General features: G+C 37.8%; 2 protein-coding genes across 2 annotated transcripts in view; one reads left to right on the plus strand and one right to left on the minus strand.

Annotated features, from left to right (window-relative positions):
* Positions 1-2,390: 2,390 nt before the first annotated feature.
* On the minus strand, positions 2,391-8,517 carry rp2 (RP2 activator of ARL3 GTPase). The gene is made up of 5 exons (XM_042484065.1): positions 8,233-8,517; positions 6,098-6,766; positions 5,026-5,140; positions 3,370-3,455; positions 2,391-3,267 (listed from the first exon to the last, which is right to left on the minus strand). Exons 1-5 carry the CDS (start codon positions 8,395-8,397, stop codon positions 3,184-3,186), a joined length of 1,119 nt encoding a protein of 372 aa, XP_042339999.1. The 5' UTR covers positions 8,398-8,517; the 3' UTR covers positions 2,391-3,183.
* A 3,493-nt stretch (positions 8,518-12,010) lies between these two features.
* Positions 12,011-19,396, plus strand: part of slc9a7 (solute carrier family 9 member 7) — a 36,628-nt gene continuing 29,242 nt past the window's right edge. Inside the window, exons 1-3 of the mRNA XM_042483655.1 lie at positions 12,011-12,795; positions 17,471-17,673; positions 17,756-17,833. Of these exons, the coding sequence (XP_042339589.1) occupies positions 12,522-12,795; positions 17,471-17,673; positions 17,756-17,833 (555 nt within the window). The 5' untranslated portion in view covers positions 12,011-12,521. The remainder of the gene's footprint in view (positions 12,796-17,470; positions 17,674-17,755; positions 17,834-19,396) is intronic.

The following is a 19,396-nucleotide window of genomic DNA, read 5'->3' on the forward strand; positions in this document are numbered from 1 at the left end:
AATCAATACGTAAAAAAAAAAAAAATGCTGAAATAAATAAATGCATACTGTACATAAATGCTGAAATAAATAAATACATTTGGAATTTTAAAAATTGAATAAATAAATGGTGAAATAAATTAATAATGCTCACCTCATTTACATGCAGGTATATGAAAACATAAAAAATGTGGTTGTAGAAATAAATTTAATTTTTTATGTCCTGTTAAATTATCAACTTTTCTTCATGAATTTATTTATTAATTCATTCATTTACTTATTTATTTTATTTTATAGTCATGTATTTATTTTATTTGTATTTATTTACTGATAACTGCATTTAGTTATACATTTATTTATTAATACATGTATTTGTTTATTGATACTTAAGTCATTTTTTCATCCTTCATTGGTTATAACACACTGATATTAAATAACCAATCAGACAGTCACCTGTGTGAATTGAGAAATTCTACAGCTTTTAATGTGGTTCTGTTATTTTATAAAGACAGGGCATAGCTTTAAGTGTAGAAATTTCAAATTACAGACAAATGCGCATTCATAAAGACAACTTGCTCTACAAAAACTGCATTCTCAAGTACAAAATGTTTACAAATACAAAAAGTACATCACAAGAAGTCCCTATTTTTCTGAAAGGCATCTGTGCAAAACAGTTTGATATATCAGGATAAATTTAGATAGTGGGTGAAGTGCAATGTGTTTACATGTTATCGCTGATAAATGAATAATTGATCGCCCTCGACACAGACTGAGTGAAGTTGAGCTGTTAGCCATTGACCGAAAAGATCAATACTTAACCAAATGATAAAAATGCTGTTTTAAGTAGGTGGAAGTCAAATAGCTGAAGTGAAAGCCGCTTACTCTGATTCACTGATGAAGACGACACAGTGTTGAGAAACTCAGCATTCAAAACCCATGATTCACTCTGCTTCAGAAAAACGCTGCTATGAGTGTTTTTTTCCATTCAAAAATGAATCCAGTCTCTTAATATTTAAGAAATGTGCTTCTCTAGCAACACATAGGAAAATAATTTCACCAGCTTAACACAAAAAGCATGCAGTTTGACAACAGTATTATTTGCAGTCTGTTCAAAAATTTCAAATAGCTCAAGTTGAACTTTAGGATCTTTTAACAAAAAAGGATGTCGATCAGGTTACAAAGAGGAAACACAGTGTTTCCTATAACTTTCTGACATCCTTAAAACCATGTGGTTTTGCTGATGATGGCTCCCAGAGAAACTACACTAACTTACGAGGATATTATTTTACAAACAAGGGCTGCAACTATCGATTATTTTTGTCATTGATAAATCTGTACATCATTTTCTCTATTGACTTATTTGTCAATAAAATGCCCTAAAATATTAAAACACCCTATGTAATTTCAAGAGCTGAAGGTGACGTCTTCAAATGGCATGTTTTATCCAATCAACTGTTCCAAAAATCCAAAGCTATTTAGGTTATTATCATGTATGACAAAGAAATTCTCACATTTAAGAAACACCAAACCAGTAAATGTTTGACTGTTTTTTAAGTAAGTAAGTAACTTTCTGTTCATTGAGTAATCGATGAACCAACCTATGATGTGTTGACATGAACACAGACGGAAGACGGCAAATAAACACCTTGTGGACGGCACGAGAAAAAACAAAAACCAACAGTGAAGAGACATGCATGACGATATGTTACAATGATGATGTCATATTGTTTACAGGGAAGGGAATACACTTTATTTTAAATTATTTTCTATTTATTAGCGTTGCAAAATATTTAATTTTTTGCCAATATACAATATAGTGATATAAAACAACAAATTTGGCTGATAACTGATATATCCACTTTTTTCCCCACCTAAATTTCGTGATCATCGAGTCTTTTCTGTGGTGGATTTAAAAAGTATGTGGGCTGATTCCGATATAAAACCGATTTTGGCCGATACCTATGAAAGGCTGATAATATCAGCATTTTGGAGAACTCAGATAGTTCATTTTAAGCCAATTCTGGTCGATACTGATAAAATGCAGATATTATTGTGCATCCCTAGTGTTTATTATTTCATGTTACTTCTAGTATCTGTTAACAATAATGGTGCAGGCTGCCTGTGTTGCATTGTGTAAAGGAAGTATATAACATCTGGCAAAGGACGGCCAAAGGTTAAAATATTTCATATATACCCTGTATTCTCTGCCAGCCTCACCTAATATTACTGTCCTATTCCCGTCCAGTAAAATAATGTCCAATTGCCTAATTGTCTCCCTGAGTCCACGTGAACGCAGCATAATCGTTATTATAGCCTGTTGTTGCTTACATTGGCTTGAATTTGTCACCCTGTAACCAATATCACTTTTTTTTAACAATACAGGTGTGAACGACATAAAAAACAAAATGACATCACTTGTAATGAAACTTTTACTAAAAATTATGACAAAGAACATTAATTTGTGTCTATACAAAAACATTCAGCAGAGTATAAAACAAATATTACAAAATAAAAATGATCACATGAGTTGCCTACATCAAAAACCCAGCAATTTTACAATGTTCACACAATTTAGTGTAAACAAAATCAGTTCATCTGCATGAACAGCGAGATACATCGCATAACATCACAACTCAACTTTGGCCTAATAGATATCAGTACAGATGTAGTTATTGTCTACACAGCATGTCTCAAATATACATTTCAAACAAGTCCATTATCTAATCCACATACACAAATAAATCTTTGTAAGCAATAAAAATATGATTTTTATACATAAAAAATATTTTCCCTCAGGCATTCATGTGCTCATGGTTTTTTTCCACTGCGACGACGGTTTCAGACAGTAAAGAAAAACAAGCTTTAAATTAAAATGACTTACATTTACAGCAGAGAGCCACATTCACAATCGATGAAAAGCAACAAAATACATTCAAAGAAATATAAATATTCACAGCACTCTTAGTAACTAATGGATGTCAGGTGGTTTACAGCTAATGTTGTTGGATGACGGGGGTGAATTGTTTTATCCAAGGCTTTATCAAACACAGTCCTTAATTCTTTTCATTGCTATCTAATTTTTTTAGGACAAAAAACAGGCAAATAATCAAACTCTACTCATACTCAACCCGAGCTGGACGGATGGGGGTTTTTAGAAGATCAGATCTAATGCTTGACGAGTGGTTTATTATGATAATTAATCGTTCACAAGCCCATCTGCATGTCAGCGAAGTTAAAGAAGTTGTCCACGTCTTGAGAGGACGTATTTTTGTTATCAGAGACAAAAACCTGTGGAGAAAATAAGACGTAAGTGTTTTGATTTTTTTTGTTACCAAAAAAGTGAAGTGTGTAAAACTAGAAAAGACAGAAGCAAAACCACAGTAAAAGTACCTTAGTCCCACTGAACACTTCATTAGCGATGTTCTTGCAGGCTTCCACGACTCCGTCACCGTTCAGCTCCAGGGCAATGACAGGACCTGTAGCAGTGAGATAAGAGAGTCAAAAACAGCCCTTACTGCTATATTTGCGATTTCCAAACATATTTAACGACTTAGCGACTCTGCAGCTACATTTACACTACAGCTAAATTTAAGTGTCCCTTTCTAATGTAAAATCCTGTTACTTAATTTGGGCTGCACCGAATAGTTCAAAGCCTCATTCATGACCTTGACATTTAAAGTCCAAATCAACATTCGAATGTTCCACAGCTTTTTTGCATGTCTAGTCAGTCTGTTTAAACCAGGGTCCATATACTTATAACTGTGCTTATGCTTTTTTTCCCTAATATTTATAAAGCTGTGTGTATGCCCGTTTTTTTAAATCTAAGTCATTGTGGAGCGGTGCGCCTGTGCACAAGCCTCATTTCCACTCCCACAGTTTACCATTAAAAGCATGTATAAATGCCCTTAAACATGCATTTGCATTGCTATATTTGTGCCTCTTTACCATTCATTAGACCTGTCGATGACAGAAAATAAACCTCAGTTTCAGTAACTGTGTTACATCACAAAAGTCTCCAACTGCGCCAGAAGAGCTGTCAGTCATTACGCACGGCTGTGGATATTTGTAGTGTCCATACCATAGATTCATGATGCTTCTGCAAGCCGTCTTCGTCGCAAAAGCTGTATCATTAAACCTGATCAATGATTCATTCATAGCGCTCACGTTGAAACTGACTATAAAGTGCTTCAGGTTCTGTGTTTTTTCATTCTTGAGTCTGCGTGCCTATATCTCTGTGGAGACGAGGCTGCAAGACGATTTTCCCCTCAAAGACAATAAAGCCAAAGTTGAAGAAGTTAAAGAAAGATGATTTAATTTAAAAAAAAAAAAAAAAAGATTTTGTCATTTAATCAGATGAATCACATTATTCAAATTTAGGATTTTTTTTTACGTGATTAAGGCAAAAACTATGAAGACAGACATTAAAAGCTTTATTCCAAAACCTCAACAGAAGCCTCAAATGTAAAAAAAACAAAAAAGACAAATAGCCCTAGCTTTAAAATACACTTTGGTTATGAAACAGTAACTACATTTAAGTAGTCATTTCCAAATCTGAGTGCTGATTCAGTAGAATTTTGTAACACCACATCAGCGCTGGAAAACTTAAGTCATAACGTCATAATCAAAATCATGTTAGCATGTTGGCTAAGTCATATTTTAAGCATCTGAAAAACAGCAGAAAAGAAGAGCAAACTGCAGTCTGAGAGGTAATACAGCTGCCTTTGATTTATTCGGGTGGAAGAAACTTTGATACAATAAGTTAAAGAAAACAGTCATTAAAAGCATTATATCGCTAGTGGAAGATAACAAACTGACCCTCTTTGACAGTTTTGACATTTTAGGACAAAGTGCATGCTGTTCTGCTTAAGTATGTGCAACACAACTTGATACTCATTAAATGAAAATAAGTATAAACAAGCTGCAGCTGAAGGCTTATGAAACTGCTGGGTCGGATAAGATCTTCATACTCGGCTGACTGAGATCCTGAGCTGCAGCAACAACACAAAAACAGCACAAAAAACTCACACACAAAAAAAAGAAAATTACCTTTGGTGATCCACTCCACGAGATCCTCTGCATTGCTCTGAAACACTCTCTTCACATCTTCAGGTTTCATTGAAACTTCCTTTGTTTGGATCAGCACAAAACCTTTAGCAATCGCCTGAGCAAATGAGATGGAACAAAAAGTTAGGCAATAAAAATCCAAGTATATATACACACACACACACACAGGAAACAAACTGGACTGCAACAAGACGTTTTTACTGTCCAACATGTGGATCCAGTCTCATGCTTGTGTGATAGAGTAATGTGTGATTTGCTAACACCACAAACATCACAGGAATGTTTAAGTAGCAGCACAGACAGTTTAACGTGGCGGTTTAGCATTTCAGATGCAGCTTTCGACAAGTTTAAAGGCAGCTTAACAAAAGACCTTTTGGGGGGAAAAAAAACACATTACTAGTTATATTTATAGATGTTGCACACAAACGCTTAACACTATTGCAATATTATCGAAAAATGTTTGTTTACTTTATAAACTACTGCATGGTTTGGTTCACCTGTTGCTTTAACAGTTTATTCGTACAATTCATGGTGAAATCAAACCAACATGATCAACAACAAGGGAGTACGTACATAAAACATGGTTCAATAAAAACTGCTTTTTCAATTACAGCCACAAAACAGTGGAAGGCTATTTTTTCCCCCGTTATAGAGATTTTTGCAGAGATCTGAAGAGACTCTGCCCTCTGCCCGTACTTTCTTATTTTCTGTTTGTGATGTTTATAAGCGTATACCCTCACAGCGCTCAGGTGGGGTCAGACCCTATGAAGCAATCTCTGAAGAGACATGGTGCCAAAAACGTGAAAATAGCGAAATAAAATGCAGAAAGAGAGCCTTTTTTACTCTTACTTCGGCTTGTGATCCTGATCACAAACCCTTTAAAGTACAGTCAGAGCATGGCTACACCCAAACCCTTTATCAGTAAGTAAACTCTGACACACCACCAGTTTCCATTTACACACAAAAAAGATTGACTTCCTCCTTTTTAGCACTTCATTGCCAGTGGTGTTTAAGTGAAACCACCTCGCACTCAGGACCTTTTTGTTCCTCTCACCTCATCGATCAGTTTGCGGGCGTTTGCAGTGGTGTACTCTCCTGCGAAGAAAACAAAGAGGCAGGACTCTTCACTATCCTTACGCCTCCCTCCCTTTGTCAAAGGCACAATGCTGCGTTCTGGATCAGCGGAGATTCGGACAGACTTGAATTCAGACTCCGGGTCAGGGATCGGCAAATAATCCAGAACCACTGCAGCCTCTGGCAACAAGCTCCAGTTGTTCTCCCCAGAAACCGGCGTGAAGTCGTGGATGTTGCTCCAGTTGTTGTTGAATATGCTGAGCCCGGCGTCCTTGAAGTGGAAGGCCAGCTCCGGGTAGTAGTACTGAAAGCAGCCGAACTTCATACCCGTCGACGACTCGATGATGGGCTGAGTGGCGCAGCACAAGAATGTCTCCATCTTTTTACAGTCTCGTGTGCGGAACTGCTGACAGGCCACCACGCACTTTATGTCTTTGCAGTCTCTGAAAAAAATGCTGCCCTTGGTTGGTCCGAGAAAGATGCGGCAATTGACGCAGTCATCGATGGTGATGGTCGCCGAGTGGTCGAACACGTAGATGTTGCAGTTCTCGCACTCCTGGATGACAAACTGTTGTCCGTTCAGTTTGCCAGGAAGACGTCCGACTGTGACATCTTTGAGCCCCGTCAGCATGTAGTCTTTGGGATCAACCTGAGCAAAAAAAAGTGACTGGATTAGAAAAAAAACATTTATTTATAGATGTACCAAACCAGAATCTAATACTATTCCACCATCCTCCATCCAATAACAATACTGCTATTTTTTCCTCCATCCAATAACAATACTGCTATTTTTTAAGACTTATATCTCACTAGAAGACATTAACCTCTTTCATGACGCTAGGACGCCAGCATCCTCACTAGGATGGCATGATGTAGCAGGCGCTACAGGAGGCATTAATGGATCACATAACTCTTCAAAAGTTGAGCGGATCATCCGGAAGTTCTGAATTCACAATTCCTCTGTGAAATTATAGACTATCACCTCCCAGAAATCCCTCATGCGTGGCCGCTCCCACGTATAAGGGGCTTGTCTTTCCGTTATCGATGACATAACTTGCCTTTGTCGCCTTTGACTGGAAATAATGGCGGCTAATGCGGTGGCTGCAATAGAAATAAACCTTCTAGTATCTCCATCGCCATGCTTCTTGAAATGTTACCGCAAGAGGAGAAGTCGCATAACAACACTCAATGAAATGCAGTAATCTTGCAATTGTGTTTTATCGATATTTTGCAAATATTTTAAAAACGACAATATGGGTTTTATGGTAGGGAGGGGCTCAGTAAAAGAGGTTATTAAGCATTATAGACACGCTTATACATGTCAAAAGGCCTAGGCATGGTATCTATTTAATGTTTCACTAGCATTACAGTTGTTTGGCTTGTTTATACATTAGTGTTATTTGTTAACTTGTCATCTTACAGGTGTGTATTAAGCTATTTTCAGACTACCGGATGCTGCATGGTTTAGTGTATAATTTTGGTTGACACAGTTAAAGGTGCAACATCCCATGAGTCAAAACGGAAGTTGAACCACCTCTTAGTCAACGCCTGTAATGTCTAAGTTAAGTGTGTGTTGGTCAGCTGCGGAGCAGCGAACTGCCAGTGTTGTAATCCGATAATGAGATCACGCTGGATACATTCAGTGAGAGGCCTACAACTCAAGTGTTGTTAACATATAATGAGCATCACATGCATCCTCGGCTGGTTAAGTAACAGTTAGTATGTAAAGCTGAATATTTTCGGATTGGGTGTCGTGATAAAATGCTGCTGCGCAATCTCAGCACGTAAATAGAGTTGGTTTACCTTCACAGGAAATCCGGTGAAATATACAAACAGCGGCTAAAGTAACATTACTAGCTGGTACACTGACACTCGTAGATACTTTGTAAATGTGGGCGAACTTTAATATGTTTGTTGCACAGACGCTGGTTACATTTTTGTCCATAAATTAAAGGTGTAAAAGTAGCTAACTGCACCTGAAAGCGACTTAAGACACAGTTAACAGATGTTAAGCGGTCAGACAGAGTAAGTTTTGTTGATTAAGACTTCTATTTGACACCAGATATGCGTTTTTTATTTTTTTTATTTTATCACTTAATTTTGCAGGTTATTTACCTTTTCTCTCTTATCCCAGCTGTACTGCTTCGGCGCCTCGTCGGTGTTGTTGCCAAGGGGAACCGCGTTGCTTGTCGTCGTAGTTTCGACAGTCGTTGTTGTCGGTGTACGTTCATCTTTTTCGGCCGACTTTCTTTTGGATTTCTTCGAAAAGAAGCACCCCATTTTGGTCTCTCAGTGGTCACCAGGTAGGACCAGTTTGTCTTGCCGTAATGTGAGCTGGGAGAAGAGAAACTGTGAGACTGGAGCTTACGAGCACTTGAGTTGACAAGATTTTTTTTTTTTTTTTTTGGCTTCCTGTTTCCCAGCTTCGTCTCGCAACCAATAGGCATCGAGGTAGTCGTTACAACAGCCAATCACAGACTCGGATTTAGCGACGTAATCACGTAAAGGCGGTCTGAACTCTTGAGGCGTTTATGTACAATTATGTGGATTTTGGTTTCTTAAAAAAATCAAGAAAAGATTTTTAAAACATTAAATTAGATACTTATAATTAATCAAAAGGGACCATGTACAGTTTAAAACATAAATGTTACCATTTGACGCAACATACCAGATTATATTTTTAGACCTTTTTTGAATATGCAGTACCGTGCACGCATCTTTATATTTATATTTTTATATTATGAGCTCTGATACTAGTTTTATATACTGCTCAATTTCTATATTTTACAGACTTTTCACACTAAGCATATTATCCACTATTCATAAGATAATTTCAATATTCACATATTAATGCTTATTGACTGTTACTGTATTTCTTTACATTTATATTTGTACACACTTATATATGCAGCATATTATAGAGGCTTGATTTCTAAAGTATTCAAATATTTACATTCTGGTGCTAATTGTTTACTATCACTGTATTTCTTTTATATATTTATATTCTATATACTTGTGTGTTACTTATTTCTACTTGCGATAATTTTCTATGCGGGCATCAAAGTGACTATCATGAACCATCATTTTCATGGTTCAATAAAATATTTCTGACTTCAGTCCCTTGGCAGGTCTGAACGAAAACGGGACAATAACAAACAAACAAAAACCTCACACAAAACAAACACACACAATAGCACTTATAAAATGATACACACAACATGAGACAGACAATACAACATAAAACTACACAAAAAAGCACATCACACACAAAACACCAAGTATGGTTGTACACATGGTAAATAGGTATTTATACAGAAAGAGACATAGCAGCTAAAAAAAAGGACAACAAAAATGAACAAGGCAAATGTAAACACTTATATGGAATTAAAAAAAAAAATGGAATTATTAATGTAACTGTTTACTTAATCCACAACGTGTTTATATTCCTTTTCTTAGTTATAAATATAATATCTCATGTCTATAGTACATAAAATAAAAAGCACAGACATAGAAGATATTCTTTGCAAGTTAAATTAAATATGCTGATTCATTCCCTGTCAAATTTTACTTTGACCGTTTGCACCTTACTACATAAATATCTTCAGGGAACTCCCTTTACTGTTTATTGCACTTAACATTTGTTTACATTTACTTATACTACATGTATTTATATTTACACTACTTGTGTTGTAAGTGCATTATATGTTTGTGTCTTGTCTTGTATCTTGTTTCATATTTGTTTTCGTATGTTGTTGTTTGCATGAATGACTTGTAACATCTTTCTCGTCTTTTATCTACACTTCATCTACCGTATATAATTATACAATACCTACTACTGGGAAATATATTTGTGTTTTATAGATGATGACATGATTTCCTCCTCTCTATTTTCTTTTTCTGTGGCAAAACAATCCACTCACCACAAAGTAATTCACTCTTAAATATGTTCTCTCAAATTTGACCTCACCTCTTGCATCAATGATTATTGAGGAGGATCACCCAGGTCAAATCCAAAGTCTTTGAATTACTAGACTACCCTGAACGCACCATCATTTACACAGTGGACACACCTCTCTGGGTGTTGTCTGCCTTTGCAACCAAGCTGCTTATACAAATTTATCAGCTCCAGTGAAAATATCTTAAAGAAAAAAATTATAATATCATGAGATAAAATAAAAAAGGTGATAAGAGTCTTGAATCTAACATGTATTATAATAAGAGTGGGTTTTTTTTTTTAGACAGCAGCCAGACAGGTTTATATATTTGCAGTGTTTCTGGAGTGAGAGGTAAAAGGATCACAATCATGCACAACAAACCACAAATAACATGTAACCCATGTCCAACCAGACATCAGATTAGCTTGCAACTTAAGCCACTCGGCCACTCTAATAATAGGTAATCCCCCATCATGCCTCTGAGAGATGCTCCAAAGCCCGGCCTTTCTCTACATCCCCTTTTTATTCTGTGTAACCACATGACCGTTAAGTGACTGATGTAATACAAAACACAAATGCTGGGGTAGGTGATGTAAGGCAAAAGCTCTACTGAATGGGCATCTGAGTATTATAGTTCATACAGTGTAAAACACAAAACAGTGACAGAATTTAAATTTAAAAATAATAGCTAAGGTTGCTTAAAGTAAACATTTCACCAGACTCCCTTTAATGCCTAACAACAGCTGATTCTCGTCACAGTAATGACAAATCATATGATAAAACCACATGTGGTGCTAATGGTGACTGATTGGCCTCCAGGTGCAAGTATTGCATAACTTTTAAATTCATTTTGAGAGATTCATCCTCTTCATTTATCCACAAGGTTTGCTTACTCACTGTTGGAGTAGAGAGGAGGGAATTTTTTAACATTAATATTAATTTGAGATGGTATATATTTTGGTATTGTGTTTTTATTAGTGTTTTAGGATATTTATTAGTTTCATGATTATTGGAGAGTTGGTTCAGATGGATTTGGGCGGTGACATTCATAATTTATATGAGTATCTGCTCTTCACCTGTGTTGGAATAGGAAGTGGGTCGCTGTATTTTTATTTTGACTGCACGTTTTGACTCATTTTGACTCACTTTGTGCACGTTATAATAAGTTGATTCCTTTTCTTTAATACATTTTTTAAACATATTTTTGAATCTAAGGAAGTCTTTTGTTGGCGTGTTAGACAGTAGACCAGGCCCAGCCTCAACCTCTCAACGACTTTTAGTTTATTTCCTGTAGCCACTACAATCGCAGCGGACCTCAGTGGGAAATATATGGCAGTGGAGCAGTCCATCAGATCGAGTGAAACCAGCAACACTTCTGTTGCAGCACATAATGGCACAAGGCATAACTAGAATAACCTGTTTGGGGTCTCGGGGTTGTTGAAGGCCCCCTTGTCCACTGACAATATATAGGTATCAACTAGTGCAGCTTTAAAGGGAAACTTCAGATCTTCTGAAGTGAGGTTATATGAGGTATTTATCCAGAATCAGTGTATTACATGCAGTAGATACCAGTTGGCACGCCCCCAGTTTGGGGCACAGAAGCTAACCAATGTACTGCTGTGGACAGAGGCAGCTGCACCTAAAAAAATCAATATCAGTTCAGTTCACATCTTTTATTTTGATTAAATTAATGACATTAACACCATAAATTGATGCAGAAAAAGACCAAATTATTGCATAAAATTCTGTGTTGTATTCTCAAAATTTTCAATTTGAGTTTATTTGTTTGCAAACAAGATGAGATAAAAACAAGCAGATAATAACAAACAGAGCAAAAGTTTTGCAGGAGAGCAAGAGTATTTACAGTCTATTCAAATACTGTCTGAAATTCTCTTCCTAACATGACAACATGCCACACAACACAAGTAGTTATAATAATTGAAATGAAATCTGCGCCGTTGAACGTAGGTAATATACTTTGATAAGTGTCTCATACAACCCCAATTAAAAAATAATAAACATATTACTCTGCCCCCCCCCTCCAGTTATGCACCCCTGGTGTTTGTACCACCTCTCACCCCACTAGGCCACATTATCTGAACCGGGTATTTGCATCTTGCAAAATGCTGGACTTTTACATCCTACGTGGATTTCCTGTTTTTTAGCGGACCAAACTGCAAATTCATCAAATTCTAAGGACAATGACTCAGTAGCTTGAGTCGGAGGCAGCCTGGAGCGACAGTGTGATCTGCTCTCCTCCACAAGGGCAGCGCAGTCTCACTTCCGAGCGCCTTCCTCGCCTTTTTCTCCACGGCGCAGTGTACCTTTAAAAGGTTGAACTCTCCAGTCTACGGTCTGCGAGCTCTGGATTGTTTCCCCACTCGGCTCAGCTGTGTGTACCTTCCAGCAGTGACATGGCATAGAGGCGGTGAGCTGTCAGCAGCAGCAGCAGCAGCAGCATCCTGCACCATGGACGCTCTCCGACAGCCGAAGCGCAGCGGAGCCTTGGACACGATGATGCCCGTTTGGATCTTATTGAGCGCGGTGTCCGGGGGGCTGAAGGCGGAGGACGGCGGAATAGAAGAACTTGCCACCGAGAAGGAGGCTGAGGAAAGTCACCGACAGGACAGCGTTAATTTGCTGACATTCATTTTGCTGCTGACCTTAACGATTCTCACCATATGGCTCTTCAAGCACAGACGGGTCCGTTTTCTGCACGAAACCGGACTGGCAATGATTTACGGTGAGGCTTAGAGGTTAAACACACAAACACGTACACACTCGCTGCTTCACCAACACCACCTTCCCGCAGGCTTAGCATGATTCAGTCTCCCCGGTGGTTGCACAGCGGCTGTACCGAGGCGACCAGCTGATAAAGCCGGAGGTACACACATGATTTTAAGTCTGAACAAATGCACCGACGCGCCTCCGCATTTCCACCAGCTCACATTGCTCCTAATTGGCTGGGCCAGTGCTAATTTCTAGAAGGTGCTGTCGGCTGCTCAGCCTCGGCTACTCTCCGCTAGGCTGCTGCATGTGCAGCTTTATCCCTGATTGACCGGGAATCAGCACCCTGACATATCTGAGGGCACTTACACCCTCTGTCTGTGGTGTAATAAACTAGATTACAGCCTAATGGGCATCGTTTTATCTCGTATAACGCCATTAAAATATAAATTCACATCTGATACAGTTGTTGAAGTAGCTACTTGTAGAGCATCCCCCTGCCAAGGCTTATACAATGTTCCTTTTAAATATTTGATACACCATCTTTAAATCCTTCAGAGTGTTTAACCCTTTGAATCAGAGCAAATTTGCTTGATTTGTTTCAAAAACATAAAAAGAAGAAGGCAATGAGCAATTTAAAAGGAAATTATGCCAAAAAGAACACGATTAGCTTAAAAAAGCAAAAGAAAGTGACCTAAAAATTATCCAGAAAAAAAAGTAGAAAAAAAAGTAAAAATAAAAGGAAAGTAAAAAGAAGAAATTATCTTAAAAGGTGCTTTTAAAAATAATTCTGTAACAATTTGAAAAACATAATTATAATAATTATAAATATAGTTAAATGGACATTTCCCCCTAGATTAAAAACAAAATCTAAATCTACTAATTTCTAGCAATGTGTGGGATATTTCTGGCAAAGTTGTCAACTTTTTCCCCTTTTTTTCAAAAGAAGTCAAACCGGTATGCTCTGGAATTAAATACTTGTGAGAGGCATCTGAACCCAGCACAAGACTGTTGTTGATCCAGGTTTCAAAGGGTTTACAGGGCAATGGGAAAAAAGAAATATATTACATAGAAATATATAAAATCCATAATTTGCATATGTATAAGGGTGGGCAAAAATCGATATAGAATAGTATCTTGTTATTTTTGTATGATGATATTGTATCAATACAGGATGTCAAGTATCGATTTTGTTGTTGTTGTTATAGTTGATTAATATTGGAAATACAAATTCAACTTGGGTAGACTACTAGAATAATAAAAATCAGTTCCTTTTCCCAATCCACTAGACATAGTTAGCTGCAACAAAAATGACCAATGTGAGATGAACATACTTGAAACTTACGTGTTGACAAAGGTTTCCCTTTGGGACATAATTTGCAGTTAAAAATGTTAGTAAATCACAATATATCACAATGTATGTTACTGTTATACTCAGCATAATGCAGCATGTATAAAATTACAATGTTATTGTAATTGTGACTTAAGTATCGTGATAATATCGTATCGTGGGGCCTCTGGTTATTCACACTCCTACTATGTACTCACTTTTCCCATTAACTAGCTGTTAACGGTGAAGTCAGAATCAAAATCAGAAATGTTTTTATTGCCCAGTAACTTCGCATTTACAAGGAATTTGACTTTGTGATTCGGTACATAACATTAACCTTTTGGAACCTGGAGCAACATCGCTTTCCTTGTGCTGCTTTCAGACACCTTTTACAAGTATTTAAACCTTCAGCCGTCTCATAAATGAGAGAGATTGCCTTTGTCTTCGGTCGTTAAAGGCTACAGATTTTAAATTAAAGGTAACCAGTTCATCCCAGTTGTAAGTGCTGTTTTCAGCCAGGTTAACATGTATTTCTGTGCCAGTTAGTTTATGTTTATTCCTAGTGGGACATCCACATGAGCACAGAGTATTCACGAAATAGTCTAAAATATTACAAAGTCTAAGGAACACTTTTGTAGCAGCAAAACAGTGGCAGATACAACAAAAACAAAGCCTGCCTTTTATCATCTGACTGCCTGATCAGATAACATAACCACAGCCTCAGTGAGTGCAGTGTAATGTCTCAGAGACGCATCTGTATTTTGTTTTTCTTTTTTTCCCACATATCTTATCAGATTGATCCCTGTTAGTCATTGCTACAAATGTCACTTATTAACCAGTGATGTCACATAAGGAGAACAGACTTTGATTTGTTCCTTTCACTTTAATAGAAAACAGTTTTTGGTGTTTTTGCAGTTAAACTGCCTGTAGTTTTTCAGCTTCACATGTATTTGGCCCATGTTCTGGAAGTAGGTTTGCGGGTAGCCTAAAACCCACAAAGAGAGCATGCAGAAAATACCAACTTCTGCACTCCAATAAGTGATTCAGAGTCTCTCCATTTAAACACAACTGGCTGAAAAACGTGTTTATACATCAGTCTAATCTATTGCTCCTCCTGGGCCTATGTTGCCTGCTGTCTTGTTTTATAGAGATGTCTTTCGTTGTCTGGGGGGGGGTTTGTGTTCATGTAGTGTTGGTGGGTTCGCTGATGCTTGTATGTATGGACAGACTGTGAAAAAGAATTTCCAATGGGACGATAAAGGCTATCTATCCTGCTAAACCCAAATCAGTTTGCTGCTAATTAAAATCTGAATCTGAGGATGTTATGTTGTGTTTTCCATGGTCACGGCAGTTACGTGTGCTTGTATGTGCTGTTTGTGTTTGTGTGTCTGTTTTGTGAGTGAACTTCTCGAAAGGAGCCGCCTGAGGTTGTTAAATGGTATTCGTGTGTTCGTTCGTGTGATGTCTGAAGGTCGGAGTTTCTGAGTTTGGAAGTAGTTTTTCGGACTTTGTTGTGTTCATGTGCTTTGAGTTCGTAAAGTGGGAACAACATGGAAGCTACAAACATTGGGTTGCAATTTAATGCAAACAAGAGGTTGAAAGCTGTTTCCAGTTTACTCATATTATTTTTAATATTTTTTATGTAATATATCTTTATATTTAATCTAGGTCACTTCATGGACAGCAGTTAAAATTAATACCATATCAGACTTTACATGTGACCACTTTTGCCCACCATGTTCATGCATTTATGACTTGAAGTCGTCACCTCGTCTTACAAAGTAACGTTATCAATGTTAGTGTACCGGCCTGACACGCTACAGCTAATATATGCTTACACTAAAAGTAAATGATAGCTATTAGGAACAAAATAATGAAATATATCATTTTTTATTGTCAGTTGTTGACCCTGTTTTCATGCTTTCCTCCATTTCTGCTGCCCTAAAACGTCACACAAACGTCACAACTTGGGTATCATCAAAATTTTCCAATTTCCCACTCGAAAATTTTGTTACCTTAGAATGAGTTATTTATATCTACGTAGGAAGCGGGTCCTCATCAACGGAGTTCACCATTTTGCACCACCATGTTTCTACAGTAGCCCAAAATGAGCAAACCAAACACTGACTCCAGTTTTCACTCTGCCGCTGTAGTTATCAACCACTTCACAACGAGGATTGTCGCAAAAATACAGACATACATTTTTACTGTGAAACTGCTTTATACTGTGTTTTTACTGGTTTAACTCACCATGTTGGTTGGTTTTGGAGAGAAAGAGACTTCTGTGGATTATTTGGCTCAAAAACCTGAATGACTGGATCTTAAAATATCAGAGACAAAAAGGTGAGCACACATTAGCAGGTTCTGGGGGGGCAACATCTTTGTGTTGAACTGAACAGTGTTGAAAGAACGAAGTATTATCCCCCTAAATCTTACTACACTAATATTTAATATTTGTAGTGAAAAACTTGCTTTTAGAAGTTGTAGTTGGATTCAGTTTAATGTAACGGAAGTTAAAACCCACATTTTGTTAGAGCACACTCTTTGTATTTTTTGGACTATCACCAGTATAAAAGTGCTGCCAAGTGGAAACCTTGTCCCAATATTGATTTGCTGTATAAAGAGCAGACTCTACAGAAAAAAAAACTGTGTTGTCAGTTGTTCATTGTGTTAATCAAATCAGTGATTCAGATTAATACAATTTTTAGTGACAGTTCAAAGAAGGAACATGGCATCTTTTATCAGCGACTTAGTTTCCCTTTGTGTTACTTCCCAGTTCAAACACATGAAACCTCCCATGAGCTGGAAAGAACCTAAAGTTTGTGAACTATTTTGCAAGAAACTAAGACAACAGGCGGTTTGACTCTTAACAATTAGTGAAAGTCAACACTATTTCTGTTGCAAAGCTGTCACTATTTGTGTGTGTGTTCAGGCCGAAGCCAGAGCGTTATATACGAGGTTAACCCTCTCTGGTGGGAAGAGTGAGTGCGGTGCTGGCAGCTTTGCTCTGTTAGCCTCCTGCAGATAACTGCTGTCTGATCAGGGGATTTATGTTCTCTAACTGCCTGCCTCATTCCTTTTTTCCTGGCTTTAGCTCTTCCCACAAGCGTCTCCCCATTTTTCTTCCTTTGCTCTGCTGCTCTCTCGGTGTCACCGCCTGATCCTCGGGGCTTGTAAAGCAGAAGCACCTGCAGAATCATCCAGAGCCGAGCAACTGGCTGGATGAGATTGATTTTGGTGGCGTTTGTTTGTGGATTGTTTGCCCCACATTCATTAACTGAGACTTCATCTGCGAAAACACGTCTAAAGCTTTACACTCCTCGTGCGTTTTCTTGTCTCACAGTGGTTGTTTTCTCCCCAGGTTTGCTGGTAGGTGTGATTCTGCGGTACGGCATCCCTGCCACCAGCTACCACAACAAGACACCCCCGAGCTGCTCGCTGAAGGAAGGACCTGTCAGCACCCTGCTGCTTAATGTCAGCGGCAAGTTCTTTGAGTACACCCTCAAAGGGGAGATCAACTCCAGGGAGATTCACAATGTGGAGCAGAATGATATGCTGCGCAAGGTCAGAAACTGTCAGAGAGAAATTCTTCATTTCTAACTTTTCCACATTTACCTTGTTAATTTGAATTTCTCATCTCTTCCAGGTGACATTTGACCCTGAAGTTTTCTTCAACATATTGCTGCCTCCAATCATTTTCCATGCTGGGTACAGTCTAAAGAAGGTGAGACGTGGCATGTCAAATTCAGATTTTGTGAGGCTGAATTTAGGTGATAAACAGTTGCTTAAAGGAACAAAGTGGAAAATTTAGGGGGATTCAGAGGTATTTAGTGGTGAGGACAGGTGAGCAAATTGCAACCAGCTGAAACTGTGCGTCAAAGAAAACACATTTATTATATTATGTGCCATTTCTGCTAATATATCCCCCTAAATCCTACACTCTGGACCTTTAAGAAGATGTTGTTGTATGCTCCAGGTGGACGAATCTGCTGCCACAAACTGCTGTCTTATTGGACAGATGGTCCTCTAAGAAAAGCGCTCATTGGCCACGGACAGCGTTCAGTGTTGACTGAACATAAGTGGACCTTTTGAGGGGAAGTCCAGAGCAGATGTCTTTCATTTCCTCTCTGGCAAATACAAACGCTGATGCTGACAATATGAGCAGGTTCTGCTTTCACTTGTTGTAGCGCAACAGATCTGTTGTATTTGGGGAAACCTCAGTGTGGCTTTGTGCTTGTCATTATTAATCCCTCACTAAATTTACAGTAAGTGAATTTAACTGTGAGTTGGTGCTTTTTATGTATCAGAACTGTGGATCTCCAGAAAAAGTGCTTCAGTGGCCTGATCTTGAAATAATGGAGAGTGAAATGTGTTTAAACAGCTGGTGACATCTGATCCGCGTTCTTATTGTGAAGGCTCACCTCAGACTTATCCAATTATACAGCGATAGATGATATCAAGGAGAAGTCAGACATTAGTGAGGAGAAGTGGCCTTGTGCTTTGCTACTGTGAAGAGCATCTTATGAGGATCTGACCACGGGTTACAGTGAAGGGATTGAGATTTAATTCAGTTTTAACCAGGTTAATTAGCAGCGTGGCCTCTGGGATTGCAGTCCTGGTCAGTTGCAGTTTGCTAATGCTGCGTCGCAAATTTCTCAGCAACTGTTGGATGGATTGTCATGAGACTTTGTACAGACATTATTGGGCGCCAAAGGTGGAATTTCTGATCCTGTTTTCCACCTGATATAGTTTTGATATTATCTCACTTTTCTTTCATTTGAGGCAAAAAAGTTTCATGCACACACACATAGATGCATAGGAGGACAATGTCCATATGTGAAGAAAATTCCTGCACACTCTCTTATTACTTGCAGTAAACTTTAACAGTTTTTCGGTTCTCAGACCTTCATCAGGTTAACTACTACAACTTTGCCTGACGAAGATCTACGGAAATGTTGTATGCTTAATAAAGTTAATTAAAAGTAATAGGACAATGTTTAGGTATTTTAAATTATTTACTTATATTTGATGCAAAAACTCATATCTAACAACATGTTATATGGAACTGTTCACATTGTGTTTACATTATATGATATAATGTTATTCTTTTAAAGTTTAATCATAATCTAAATGTCTAATACGGATGTTAAATCTAAATATATTTAAATGAGACCGCTGGGTAAAGTTGGCCTGTAGTTTCATCATATGGAAGTTGACTCAGTTTTATTTAAAGTAAGTTGGCTATATGCAGCTTTTGTAAACATTTAGATTTCATATTTAGATATAA

This window comes from Plectropomus leopardus, chromosome 3 (assembly GCF_008729295.1).
Source record: "Plectropomus leopardus isolate mb chromosome 3, YSFRI_Pleo_2.0, whole genome shotgun sequence".
Classification (NCBI taxonomy): domain Eukaryota; kingdom Metazoa; phylum Chordata; class Actinopteri; order Perciformes; family Serranidae; genus Plectropomus; species Plectropomus leopardus.

Bases quoted from the DNA above. Each gene is read 5' to 3' on its own strand.
- rp2 (XM_042484065.1), bottom strand. From the start codon at position 8,397: ATGGGGTGCTTCTTTTCGAAGAAATCCAAAAGAAAGTCGGCCGAAAAA. The intron at 5,141-6,097 runs GTGAGAGGAACA...TCATTTGCTCAG, and splicing joins CCCGCAAACTGATCGATGAG to GCGATTGCTAAAGGTTTTGT. The intron at 3,268-3,369 runs GTACTTTTACTG...TTTTCTCCACAG, and splicing joins AAGTGTTCAGTGGGACTAAG to GTTTTTGTCTCTGATAACAA.